This window comes from Neodiprion pinetum, chromosome 1 (assembly GCF_021155775.2).
Source record: "Neodiprion pinetum isolate iyNeoPine1 chromosome 1, iyNeoPine1.2, whole genome shotgun sequence".
Classification (NCBI taxonomy): Eukaryota; Metazoa; Arthropoda; class Insecta; order Hymenoptera; family Diprionidae; genus Neodiprion; species Neodiprion pinetum.
The window spans coordinates 11,439,988-11,453,764 of NC_060232.1; the positions used below are offsets into that span (position 1 = coordinate 11,439,988).

Below are 13,777 nucleotides of genomic sequence, written 5' to 3' on the forward strand. Positions count from 1 at the left end.
TTCATTTGTCTTTCACTTGTTATACCAATTAGATACTCGGTAAATAAGGCGATGAAAATAATTGATACCATTAATCACACAAATTGATATTGTACTGCGTCGTTCAGGGGATTGAGAACCAAAAATCCGATTTACCGAGTTTGAAAAATAATCTATCTCATCGAAAATCAATTTATTATTTATCGTTCTCAATCAACATGGATCGATCGGCGCGTGATGTACCGGGAAAAAAAGAAAAGAAAATAAAAATGTATAATTTTCTCTCGTTTCAGTGACGAGAGAGTGCTGAGGTCTCGGGCTCAGCACGAGAGGGGAACGAGCGTCGGGCGTCGTTACAAACGGAGTCACCGTCGTTCGCCGTCGAGCGGACGTCAGCACAACACCCAGCATCCCCCGCATACCCAGCATACTCAGCACACGCAGCACAGAGAGCGAGCCCATCATGCACCGGGTGGATCGAGCCGTCGGACGCGTGCCCATCGTCATCACGGATCCGCATCGCCGAGCCACGAACCATCTCGACATCGCCACAGGTCACCCTCGTCCAGAAGTCAGGTCAGTCTCAAATCCGTGTCTCTTTATACTCCTCCGCCCCATCGCCCCCACACCCCACGCCCCCACACAACCCCCGTCATCGATGCTCTCTGTTTTTTTTTTTTCACCCCCTCCCCCCTCGTCGTTGTGGTTCATTTGTTTTTTTTTTTCTTTTTTTTTTCCTTCCATCCATCTTGATTCGCGAGACGGGTCAATTATATTATCGTCGTGTCGATGTATCGAAGATTTCGCGAATTTTTTTTTTTTTTTTTTTTTACCCCTCTTATCTTTCGTACACCAGTAACGGTCGCGTCACGATCAAAACGAAGGAAACTTCGATCAGGCTATTTTTTTTTTTTATATGTAATTATGTAATGGTGTGTATGTATACGTATATGCGCGCTTACTGCTCTTGATACTTGCACACTTGCTGGTCAGTTTACGAAAGGAATGATAAAGAAGATACAATTCAAAGGCTGCAGGATGCGTGGTGGATGAGGTCGTTACAATGACGGTGAACATTTTTTTTTTTTTTTTTTTTTCCACCTTTTATCCACGAGTATTATTGTTATTGTTGTTGTTGTTAGTATTTTACCTTTGACTAATTGGAGGAAGGGGGAAAACGAAAATTTAGCCATGTTGTAACCGTTTAAAAAAAAAAAAAAATTATTTTAATCTAAGCAAGTGACAACAAGAATAAGAAAAATCCTATGAAAATCGTTTTCACAATTAATTGACTATAATCGCAACTGCAATATCAACGATTATTTTCGTGTAAAGGGGAACGAATCCATATTTTCAGTAAAATTCATATTTAATCTCCTGGACGAAACAGGAGATTAACTGACGTGGTATTAATAGTATGTGGAAAATTTTTGGACGGTCAAATTTGCTTTTGAAATAGTAATTTCGGTGAATCTAGTAGAATTTTTTTTAAATCGTCGAATTTTCGTTTATCGAATAAGATAACGTAACAAAAATCTACTTCTACACGCAGTCGAGTGAATTTTTTTTTTTTTATGCCAACGAAGTGAATGATTTACAAATATATTCGTTTGTTTATTACAACATGTAACTCTTGTAAACTGCTGACGATCTTTAGAATCTGGTGGTTTTCGACAAAGTTTCATTTTTCGTTATTCTTGTGGTAAATGATTTTTCTACATCGTCGGAAACGATATTATTTTTCGGAAATACAATTATGTACAACAAAGTTGAATTTTTATTTTCCCCACTTGTAAAAGCGATCAACGATCTCCGTTTCCGGGAATAAAACTTCGACTGAAAAGGAAAGAACAAATAATAAAAAAAAAAAACATTCTCACAAGTTGGAAAATATTTGTATTATTAAAACTGCAAACAACACGAAGCAAGATAAAGAATGGTATGTTTTACATTAGTTATCATCTTGCGTGCGTTTCTGTTTTGTATAACTGTCGAAGTGTGAAAAGCATCGATCGATTTCCCTTCGCATTGAAAATTGGTCCGGTATACTTGGGCGTATCGAGTAAAGCTTCAACTGCGAGCGGAAATTCCAGATTAATGGGAAACGTCTTTCTCTCCTTTCTCCTTCTTCTTCTTCTTCTTCTACCTCCTACTCGAACTAATTTTAAGTACGGGGGAAAAAAGAAATTCCGTAGCGTTCGTTGAAAGTGGCGCCTAGATTTAAAAGTCAATCGTACAGATTTCTTCTTCGTCGTGGCGAATCAACGATCGGGATGGTGTGAAATTTGTATTTTTGTTTTTCTAAAATTAGAAAAATAAAAAAAAAGAAGTTATTTTCCGGAGGTGCAATTTCCACCAACATCGGCGTTGTTGCCGATGCTGCTTGTGGTCCCGACTTGTTGGTTGGCGATGGTTCGTTCTTTCTTCGTATCTATTTCTGAACGGTGGCTATTTTCGATGAAACTCGTCAGCCGCGTTTTGCAGCGTTCAGTGCGAGCTTGTGCCAGATGGCCGGAGCAACGTCGACCAAGATCTTACCGGCCAGCCGGCTCGCCGGAGGTTGACCACACCAGCAGCCCTGCAACGAGACGGCGAACCTTAACTTTTGACTAACAAACAACGCTGCTTCGACGGGAGTTAATAATTATCGTTACTCGAGTCAGCGATATCATTGTAACGTCGGCCGGGCGCGTGCGGAGATAAATTCGAACGAAGAAAGAAAGAAGGAAAGACGGATGGAAAGAAACGAGGGAAAATGGAATAAATAAATCAATTAATTGATTGATTGATTGATTGATTTAACGAAAAATAATGAAAATAAAAAAAATTGTAAAAAAGAAAGTAAATAAACGAGAAAACAAATATAAATATATAAAGAAGTGTAAAGCTTACCGCGAACAAAATCGCGGTTAACGGACGAACTCGATTAATTTTCTGCTTGTTTCGATGATCGTATCGCGCGATAATAAACGACGGTGGTGATACGGAATGTGTTGATTTAAAAAAAAAAAAAAAGAAAAAGTTGAAAAACACGAATCGATCGATGACGGTTAATTTTTTAATTCGCTGCGAGAAGTCGGGAGGAAATATTTGTGAAGGGTTCGACTGTATTGTTGAGGGAAGAATTTGAAGGAGTTGTGGGACGGGAAAGGGATTAAATCTTTGTCGAAAACATGGCCAATTTGGACGCGAGATGGGCTCTGATGGGCCAGGGAACACCGCCCTCGAATATCGGTGCCTCGTCGACGATGCCGAATCGTCAACAACAATCTTCGTGGTGGCCGTCACAGTCACCGTCAGCTGTTGCTGCTGCTGCTGCTGACACTAGCTGGGTGGCAGGTTGGAGGTTGCCGCAAACTTGTCAGCAGCCACCGATTATCGGCAACGAGCACGATGTACGGACATCGGACAACATTGATATCGAAACGAACCGAATCGACGTTACACCCGAATCCGAAAATTCTACGTCCGAGGTAGCGCTCGCTCTGACTAATACAACACGCCTTTATGCATTTTGTGAATTAGGTTCGTTCGTAAAATCTTGATCTTTTTTTTTCTTTTTTTTTTCTCCTTTTTTTGTCCGTTTAATTTTGCGTTCTCCATCCGTACCTACACGCGTATGTTATGTCTTGTGTAATAACAGTTGCACAAAGTGTTGGTTTGAGATAATCGTTACAGAGGTGTACTAATTTTAAAATGGATACAGTGGTTTTTGTTCACGCAGGCAATTTTGTTTTTGTTTTTATTTTTTTTTTCTTATTTTTACACACAAGCTATTTGTTTATTTTACCTTTATCGCGAGTTCCGAATTCAATACTCGGAACAACCGCACCCACGAGTTTGACAGTTGTTAACAATGTCGTGAACAACGTCGTCGGTTTTTTCTTTTTTTTTTCAGCTACTCTTATCACGCGAACATCGTGTATTTTTTATTCAGCTTTTACACAGTTTTTATTTTTATTTTTTTTTTCCTGTTCGGTAGAAATTTGAGTGTTTTTTTTTTTTTATTAACTTTATGTTCTTCAATAACCGGAGAAATAGACAAAATAATTGCTATTAGAATTTATCGATTTGTTAAACGATGTGCTGTTTCGATATTGTTTTTTAAACCAACCAAAACGAAATTGTCGTATTTATCTAAAAATGAGAAAATAAAAAAAAAAAAGAAAAAAAAAAACGTTTATATCACAAATGAGAAGTTTTTCTGCTTTTTATTTTACCGTTTAAACATGCAATTTTGTTTGCAATATTTTCTGCACGTAATGCTGAAATTGTTTTTTTTTTTTTTTTTTTCTTTTCCTTTCCGATACATTTAAAAGTTTCAACTTGTTGAATTTTGTCATCGTATCGTTGTTGGTTACACGTTAAAAGGTCTAAAATCCAAGGAATTGAAACGTCTGATTGCGAGTTGCGTTACTACGCATTAAAGCTTTCGATGTGCTTCTTCGCCTTAGCTAGATTCCGATTTAACACTCCGGTGTATATTTATAGAAGGGTGAATTCCAATGGGATCGTTCCTAAGAAAATAAAAAACGAAAAAAAGATAAAGAAAAATCAGAGCGAACAGTGCGAAGGCTGACAGTTAATCTTCCAACGGTTTCGAAATTATTCGTATGCTTCGGACACGTAAAGTCGATGGAAAATTTAGATTAGGTTGAGTTAGGTTAGGTTAGGCTAGGCTATCGTCAACACCGACTCTATTCAACATCATCGTGTAAATAAATAAACGAATGGAATTCGGGTCTGGGAAATGGGATTAAAAAACAAGACTTCTCTCTTTTATATAATTTACGGAACAAAGTTTCAATCGAAACTCCGGATGTTACTCGTACTTTAAGAATACGCGTCAGTTAATAGTCTCGAAGTGTTGCCAAATTTTATGTTGTACAGGGTGACATTTTATTTAAATATCAAACCGATGACGTACAAATTTGATCGAATACGATTTTCAAGTCGATCGAGGTTTTTATTATCAAGTAACTTAATATCAAGCTCTGTATCTTATTGAAACACAAGTCGGAATTTATTTTCTCGTAATCCATCTTACATTGAATTATATAAACAAGTACAACATATATATATATATATATATATATATATATATATATATATATATATATATGTATATATGTGTGTATGAGCTGTGGGAATCAAACTGATTTTGCGGACGCATATTTTCCACGGTTTCGTAACTTGCTTGGATAGTTGGAAATAATTTGGAGAAGGTCTAATAATAATAAGAATAACAAAATAACAATAACCTATGAGTTGAAAGCATCTGACGTGATTATCGTTAAAAAAATTCACTTGTTTTAAAGACTTTGAACGCAGGATGTTTTGAATCTCAAAATTCCAGTTGTATTTGTACTATCGAAAATGATTCTCTGAGATGAAAGAAATATTTCGCGAAATTTGAGCAAAGTTTTTGCCGCTACATAGAATTTTGCATGCGTTACGTAGAGTTGCTTATCAACTTCGACCGACCGCTTATATTGATACTTTACTAATCTGTCTTTCATCTGATATAAATATCCGCGAGTGTAATTTACAAGTAATATTTTAAAAACGAACATATCGTACGCATCCGCAAAAGTAATAAAAATAAATAAGCAAATTTTTGTTGCTTTCTTTCTTTTTTTTTTTTTTTTTTTTTGGATTTCTTTTCTCTTCTTTTTACGGAAATATCGATCGCAATGAACGAAATTTTGTTTATGCATCCGCGATATGTATATTATTCGATTTAATTCGTGTGATCTACATATATAATCAAATTTTTGATACACTTATATAGTTTAATTAATAGTGAATTTTTCTTTAAATTTGTAAAATAGGAGAAGTAGAAATTTAACTACGTCGTGTCTGCAGCTTTAAAATTTTCATGCCATATTCGTCAAGCTTTTACTAACTTGGCTTATAAATTTCGCTGTTGTGCAAACTTTTTACTGATTTCCGCCTATTCTTCTCTCCTTCCAATTATAGTCCAAGTAAAAATTACGGAGGTCGCAAATACCTCATAAATTTCATTGCGATACCTTAATTGGATCTCGAGTGATCTGCGTTCTTATGCCAGACCTAAAAGGTCTTCATTTTTATAACAACAATAACAACAAAATACCCAAACTCAACTGCACCGTACGGTTCGATATAAACAGAGTGTATTTTATATTTTCAAATCCAGTGGACTCACGTTTTGTGAAAATATCCAGTCTGATAGAATATCGTTTTTCTTTGTGTTTTTATGCAATATGAAATTTCTGAGACATTAGGTTAATTATCGTAAATAAAGTCGTAGTTATATACGTGATTGAGAACTTTAACACTGAATATATAATATATACCGGGACAATCTCTTGAAAACTTGAAAATCAACCGCGCATGCGCGAGTTTTATCGGCTGTTCGCGCAGGCTGGCCATCCCATGTTTCAGCTGTCAAACTGTTTCTGGCGGCGATGCGGTTGATACGAATTTTTGAGGTTAGATTCTCAAATAATTGAGGTAGTGACTGGCGAAAGGTTTGGGAAGCATTTATTGTTGGGTGGAGAGAGTTGATTCTTCGAAGAACGGTCGGAATTTAATGCTTATGCTCTTTCAAAATTCAAACGTACACATTTTGCGTACGTTGGCCCTCCTGCATCGCAGATAAAAAATATCACTGCGGGAAAATTTCGCCGGCCAATGAGATTGAATTATTTGGCGCATGCGCGGTTGATTTTCAAGTTTTCAAGAGATTGTCCCGCTGTATAGCAATTATTAAAATCCGATAAAAACGTCAACGTCTAGAAAGATGAGATTATTTCCAGGGACGGAAGCTCAAAAAACATTTTCCCTGATCGGTATCGTGGGGGAAAAAAATGGTCAAATACCGTAATCAACGTGATTATTTACTGAAAGAATAAAAAAAACCAAATGTGGTCCACATAATTATCGCCGTACGTCTAAATGCAACAGGTTTTTTTTTTTCCACATATAATCCGCCGCTCTAAATATATAATACGATAACGACGAGGTGTAACGAAAGCGTAAACTGTATACGATAACGTTAAAGATAATGATAATAATATATTTCTTAAACGAGAAATTGTAGATTATTCAGTTGCAGGCGATGCCTCTGCTGCGGAGGCACGGCGAGTCCATGCCTCTGCAAATATTAATCCGAACTTTATTCGCGTTATGTACGACTGTTAAATATCATTCGATACGATTGAATAAGAATGAAAGTGAACCAGTGATATTCAAAGGATAGGAACATCCTTATTTTCATCTATCCAGCAACTTCGCACGATTATTTCAGTCTGTGAAATGTTTGCCGTCGCTTTGGGAACAACCGCGCATATCTCGAGGGTTCTAAAAACCGTCGTTAATATATCTGCAGATCTATTTTTTCGCACAGATTATCTAAAATTCCGTTATGTGAGTTGATACACAGTATTATTTTATTATACGTATCAATTTAAGGGGGATTGAATTTCTTTTTTTCTTTCGTGTATGATACCATTTTAAGAAATTAGAGATACGATAGCCAGACGGATAGATAGACAGTGTCAGATAAACAGGTAAACAGATAGACGTATAGATTTATATATATATATATAGATAGGTAGATAGATAGATAGAAAAGATGGATTTAAGAGGTTTATTCGCTTTTGGAGTGAAAGAGAGAGAGAGAAAGTTTCTCTGTACTCATATACTTAATCGCATACAGACCGCGGAAACTATCCATGACCTTGCTGCTGTTGCTGCTTGTGGTGGTGGTAATGCCGTACGTCGTATGCTTTTCGTGCCTATAAATAAATCAATTTCAATCAACAAAATCGTCAACTAGCGCCAATTGCGCGCGAATCGTTATGCGAAAATGATTTATGTCGCATGTAGGAGACGTGAATTTATTATTATACTCGCGCTTCTCGTTACTTGAAAAACTGGATTCCGGCCACCTTCCTTCATGCTTTCTGTTTCTCAGTTATCGCCGGAATGTTTTTTTTTTTAATGGAAACATCCTCCGCCAATTTCTCGCCACGTAACGTAAAGTTTTCAATTTTCACGGACACAAATTTTTTGGATTTTTTATATCAATGCAAATGCAGTATTTGCGAAGTATAGGTGTAATTAAGAGACGAATAGACGAAAAGTTTACACGTCAAACAATACGAATTTAAGCTCGCAGGGTTGGTTGGTGGAACGATTGAAGTTGAGTTAAAATTTCTCGGAAATAATTGTATTATTGTGTACAATTCCAACCATATTTTTCGAGTCACATTGGTTATTCTTATCAATTTTCACGAACTTTGAACCCGGCGGCTTATACCGCATCACATGCATCAATATACGTATCCGAAGTCGCAGTTACAGTGATAATGATTGGATTTTTCGTCAGTAGTTACGCACGTCAGTCTTTGTCTAGTGTGTGTTGTTAGTTAAATCCAAGTAATATGTGCAGCAGGGTTTCATCGGTTATATAACGATGCAAAGAATATCAATAACGACGGTCCGTTAAATTTCGTACGTGAATTTAATTAATCTTATTGCGTACATGCCTAACATGTTCACGCTTCTATATAGAATTTGTTAACAGCTGCTTGATAGTTGATTACAAATTTTTTAACGCGGTATTAGTTTATCGCGATTATTTATACATGTAATCGGAATGAATGGAGATTCGTTTGCCAACCTTTTTCATTGATTGCTATTCTAGCTTCGTGTCAAAATGTTATAAACTGTCGCAGCGATTCTTACGATCGATTATAAATTTTTATTTCAAAATCGGCTGAAACTTTTCGATTTTTTGAACTGCATCCAAACGTTTATTTTTTTTTTCCGTAGTTCTGCGCTGTCATTCACCAAGTTGCAAAAATGAAAATAGACTGTTTTCTACATATTTAATCAGTTTATCATCGATGTAAAAAATAGGCGATTATGTCACGTCAAGTTTCGAACCAGACACTGAAGGACTACGAAAAATATTTCAGCCTTCGAATTTCGGTTCGTATAATTTTCGTATTTACACACAAAATAGCTGTACAAATAATTATGTGAAACATCGTACAACAATGTGACTAGAATAATTGAACCGAAAATTCGACGTCATGATATTTTTCCAACTCAAGCAATGAATCAGGGCAATACTTACTTCTGCAATGCGTGAAGCTGATAGCAATGCGTCAGTCTCTTGGTATACGCGAAGAGTTTGTAAAAATAACCCCGCTAGTTGATATTTGTTATATCTACTTTAAAGGATAGAATTTAACGAATGATCAGTGTTGCGGTGAAACTGATATTTCTGAAATAGGTGAAAATGTGAAAAAAAATTTGATGTTCTCAGAGAGGAGTCAGAATTCTCTTTTTCCGTCATTTGATATAGAGAAAAAATAAACCCGAACGACGTTACGTCTTATCTGCGTTAATTCAGTCATAACGGCGAATTTGTAATAAAAAAAAGTCATCGATTTAAACCTTGGTGAAAAAAAAAGAAGAAAAAAAAAAAGAAAACCACGCGATCGATTGCAAAAAAAAAGTTGTTAAAGTTTGAAACCGATTTCTTTCTGCCATACGATTCTGGCGAATAAATAAAATTCGAGTGAAATAAAAGAAACGAAGGTGGGGAAAAAGGTTTTAAAATAAGTCGGCAAGTATAATTTACGTAATCCCAGTACCACGACCGTCGGCGACGGCGACGGTGACGGTGACGATGGCAGTGGTGGAGGTGGAGGTGGCGGCCTTCCTCGTCGACTACAGTGCTGCCTAGAGGACGACGCGTTGTTTGGTTGGAAGCAATTCTCCTCCTGGCTGGCCGGTATTTTTAGTACCACAGAGTATTTGGCGGGGCGGTTCGGGTCGAGACACGTCGACTAGGTTGTATCTTCAGTGCATCTCTCTCGCGGGACGACAACACGCGAAACCTCCTCATCATCCACTCACTCGCCTACTCCGGTCGTTTTTTTACCCCCGGCAATTCTCATCCTTATCGCGCGCGCGCGCCTCTAGATTCTCGTTCTGTTTTTCTCTCTCTCTGTCTTTCTCTCTGTCTCTCTCGTTTCGTTCCTCGATATAAGTTGGACGGTTATATTTTTCGCATTTTATTGGTTTCTTGTTTTTTTTTTTTTTCGTTTTTTTTTCTTTTTTCTATTATTTTCTAAATTTGTGGTGTCTTTTAAACTGAATCGCGTTCACCTCGCATCGCGGTCATTTCTTTTATATTTTCTTGCTCTCTTCGTCGAGTAAGAGGAAAGAAGGAAGAAGAAGGAGACGAAGACGAAGAAGAATAAGATGAAGAATGACAACGTCGTTACACAACGATGACCGAGGTCTTGCGCGGTGGATCATCACCACCGTATTTCGATAATGAGGGTGCGTGCAGCATGCACTGTTATTTCATTCGTACAACGTGCACACTTCTGAATCGGTAAAATTGAGAAACACCTACCTAAACTATCGCCGCCGAAGCAGCATCGCCTCGTTATCGTGGCTCGGGGCCAGATAGCCTTATTCTTCTTTCTCTTCTTCTTCTTCTTCTTCTTCTTCGTGTTCCCATTCTTATTCATTCGGTGCTCGTAACCTCGAAAGTATCGTCATCGTCGACATCATCGTCATCAGTAGCAGCGGCAGCAGCATCATCAGCAGCAGCAACATTGAATAAAAATCGAGAGTCACACGTGCGGGGTGAAGTTGAAGTGTCGAGTTGAAAAGTTGCTGTCGGTGACGATAACTCTTTGAAGTGACCCTGAAGTAACCTTGAGACACACAAGTGTTCCGACCAAGGAAAGGACCGATAAGCGAAACGCTGGTAAAGTGGCCGGAAGGAAAATATTAAAGAAGAGACGGAGAGACTCTTGTTAAATAAATAAATAAATAAATAAATAAATAACCGGATACTCGCCTCAACTTCGCTATGTCATCCACGTCCTCGACGACCGCCGGTGGCCCAGGTCGTCAGGGATCAACGCGACGCAATCGTTACTCACGTTCGTCGACGACTAGCGTCACTCAGCTGCTCAGCGATTCCTGCTCAAGTTTACTCCAGCGTTTGACAACCCGCGTCCGAGGTCCCTCGAACACCTTATCGTCGAGCAACGCCGACCGCAAATCGTCCTCTTCGTCGTCGGTTTTGGGCAGCACGCGTACCCGCCTTGAGGACAAGTACTCGTCTGTACTTGAGCGTTACGGTTCGAGAAAGCGGGACGACAGCTACTCCCATCGATTGGATCGCGACCACAGTTACTACCGTCGCGACGGCAGTTACCGACGGGACGACAAAACGCTCGAACCGTCCTCGCCGACCCCTGTAACACCGAGCTGCGTAGCTCGCAGCGTACTTCTGGCTGAGAAAGCATATCCTTACGTAGCGTCCACCCCCCTATCCGTAAATCGCGAAAAGACGCCGGGCTTTCACCGGTCGGCAACCGATCGACGCTCGTCTCTTCTCTCCTCCGAGTCCTTCAGGCGTTACGGCAGGCACAAAAGCGGTCACGCCGATTCGCGTCCCTCGTCACGCAAGGCTCGACCTCATCGGACGGGTCGCAGCGACTCGTGCAAGGCGACCGCTACGACCGCCGCTCATCGGCCGCAGCTCAGACCCGTGGAAATCGATCCGAGATCCATCGAGCGTAGGGAGATTTTTGAGAACGTCGATCCCGACCGTACGCCGACCGCTTTTATCGACGAGGCTGCAACGGCGGCTGCCGATCAGGCAGTTTCCGAACGCGAGGCCAAACGCAAGGAAATTCAAAGCTTGATCATGAAGTATGCCGCTCTTGACGATGTTCCTGTTAACAATAACGCCGCCGCGGTGGAAGACGCCGCTTCTTTTGTTCACAATAATGATAATAAAGAACAAACGAAATTGCTATCGCCACGACAGCAACAGCAGCAACATCAGCAGAAACAGATTAGCACCGCCGATTTAATCGCTTCGAAATATCATCGGGGGGCCGCGTTTACGGGCGCCGATTTACTCGCGACGACTGTAAGTTGTCGTCTGCCGCGCGGACGATTTGTTTGGGTTTTAATTTTAAATTTTGTTTGATTATTCTTTTCCTTTTTTTTTTTTTTTCTTTTTCTTTTTCTTTTTCATTGTATTATTATTTATGCACGCGAGTTCGCCGACCAGCCTCTCGCCCTCTCGTTGTTTTTGTAAAACAAACGGAAACTAAAACTATTAATTGAAAACAAATTATTCGTAACCTTTTTTTTTTTTTTTCACAATCTTTACAGTTTTTGCACACGAATACGTCGATATTTATGGATTAGTTTGGAAATTCGAAAAACAAGGAAAAGAAAAAAAAAAACCACGAAACTGCAGAAAAAAACTTTTTTCTTCTAAATCAAACTAACCACCTGTAACGAACATTCCGCCTACCACGCCTGCCTGCGTTTGCTGTGAGAGTTATTAATTTATACCGTATATATAACGATATCGTAGCCTTTCTATAATAACAACAACAACAACAACAATAATAATAATAATAATATACTTAAAATGCGCTCGTATTTGCATTTTCCTTTTGTGTACATATTAATACATGTTTAATGTATGGAATAGACAATTTCGCAGTGTTGGACACAAGTTTTCGTCTATTACAGCAGGATATTTATAGACTTTGAATGAAACTTGGAATAATTTTATAACGATTCTTTTATACGTGCTGACGATTCTATACGCACGGTGGCCGTTATTTGTTTTTACAGATAACTCGCAACATCGTTTTCAAGAATTCATCGTCACAAAAATCCGAGTTATTCTTATCGTTCAGCGTTTTATTTCGACAAAATTGGTATCTTTCCTTCAAGAATAAATAAAATTAAAATTATTCACGTGATATGCATGATTCGCTCCAGTGCATATATCACCAATCACAAAATTTTTTCATAAGTTTATGTTTTAAAACGCGCTCGCCATTTGGTCGTGTCAGTTCCCAAAGCAAACATAATAAATCCATCGTTAAATCCTTCTTTAAATATCGAATACGTTATACACAGGTACACATTAATTTGTACCATTAAATTCACCGTGAAATATTTTTGGTTTTAGCTCAGCAACAATTCAAAATTTCACATGTTAGTTTCTAGTGGAACAGAGAAAAAAAGATATTTTTTTTTTTTTTTTTAAACTCCACTGCCTTTTTTCATCTCACTTTCTAGATGCATTGTACTTCTGTCTCCATTCGTTAATTCCTTGTATATAACGTATAGATAAATTTTCAACCGGTTTACAAGCGTTGGGGATGGATTTCATTTGGGTTTACCCGATTTGTTTCCTAACGCTTCATTCGATTCTTCATTTAGAGTGCAAGTTTTCATTTGACTTGTGTCTTGCGCTGCGTATTGACGATAATTATGCTTAAACTTTAAGAAGAATAAACTTTTTTTTTTTTTCCACATAAAAATGAGTCCAGATGGATCAAGAGCAGTTACAATATATATATGTATATACGTTCGGAATATCACCGGATAAAGAATAATCCGAATTTCAGTCAATTTATTGAAAAGATTATACCGACACTACAATTCACGTATGTAAATCATCGATTACTGCTTGTGATTGACGCGAGTGTAAACGGAAGATTGAACAGTCCTCTTTGTTTTTAGATATATGTATATGTATATATTTTTTTTTTTATTCACGTTGTCATACAATCGTGACCAGTCTAAAACGAATGTTAGAAGAAAAATTGCCCCGAAGTTTCCGGATCGCGGATAATCGGAATTTGTACGCGCGTGATGAAATTGATCGACCATACTTTAGCATTCTGTCCCAAATCTCTGTATAGCGTATGTTTTATGGTACGTTATAAAAATTTTTGTA

General features: G+C 38.2%; 1 protein-coding gene and 1 long non-coding RNA gene across 10 annotated transcripts in view; one reads left to right on the forward strand and one right to left on the reverse strand.

Moving 5' to 3' along the window:
• The window catches only part of Doa (Darkener of apricot), a 47,969-nt gene that overhangs the window by 26,920 nt on the left and 7,272 nt on the right, over nucleotides 1-13,777 (forward strand). For 7 of the 9 annotated variants that reach the window (XM_046616550.2, XM_046616561.2, XM_046616568.2 and 4 more), the window contains one exon: nucleotides 273-555. In XM_046616550.2, the coding sequence (XP_046472506.1) occupies nucleotides 273-555 (283 nt within the window). Of the gene's footprint in view, nucleotides 1-272; nucleotides 556-2,463; nucleotides 3,453-10,499; nucleotides 11,939-13,777 lie in introns of those variants that run through there. The other 2 variants (XM_046616587.2, XM_046616541.2) reach the window with 2 other exon arrangements.
• LOC124214417 (uncharacterized) lies at nucleotides 7,599-9,862 on the reverse strand. The gene is made up of 2 exons (XR_006882121.2): nucleotides 9,630-9,862; nucleotides 7,599-7,760 (listed from the first exon to the last, which is right to left on the reverse strand). It is a non-coding gene; the product is annotated as an uncharacterized lncRNA (long non-coding RNA).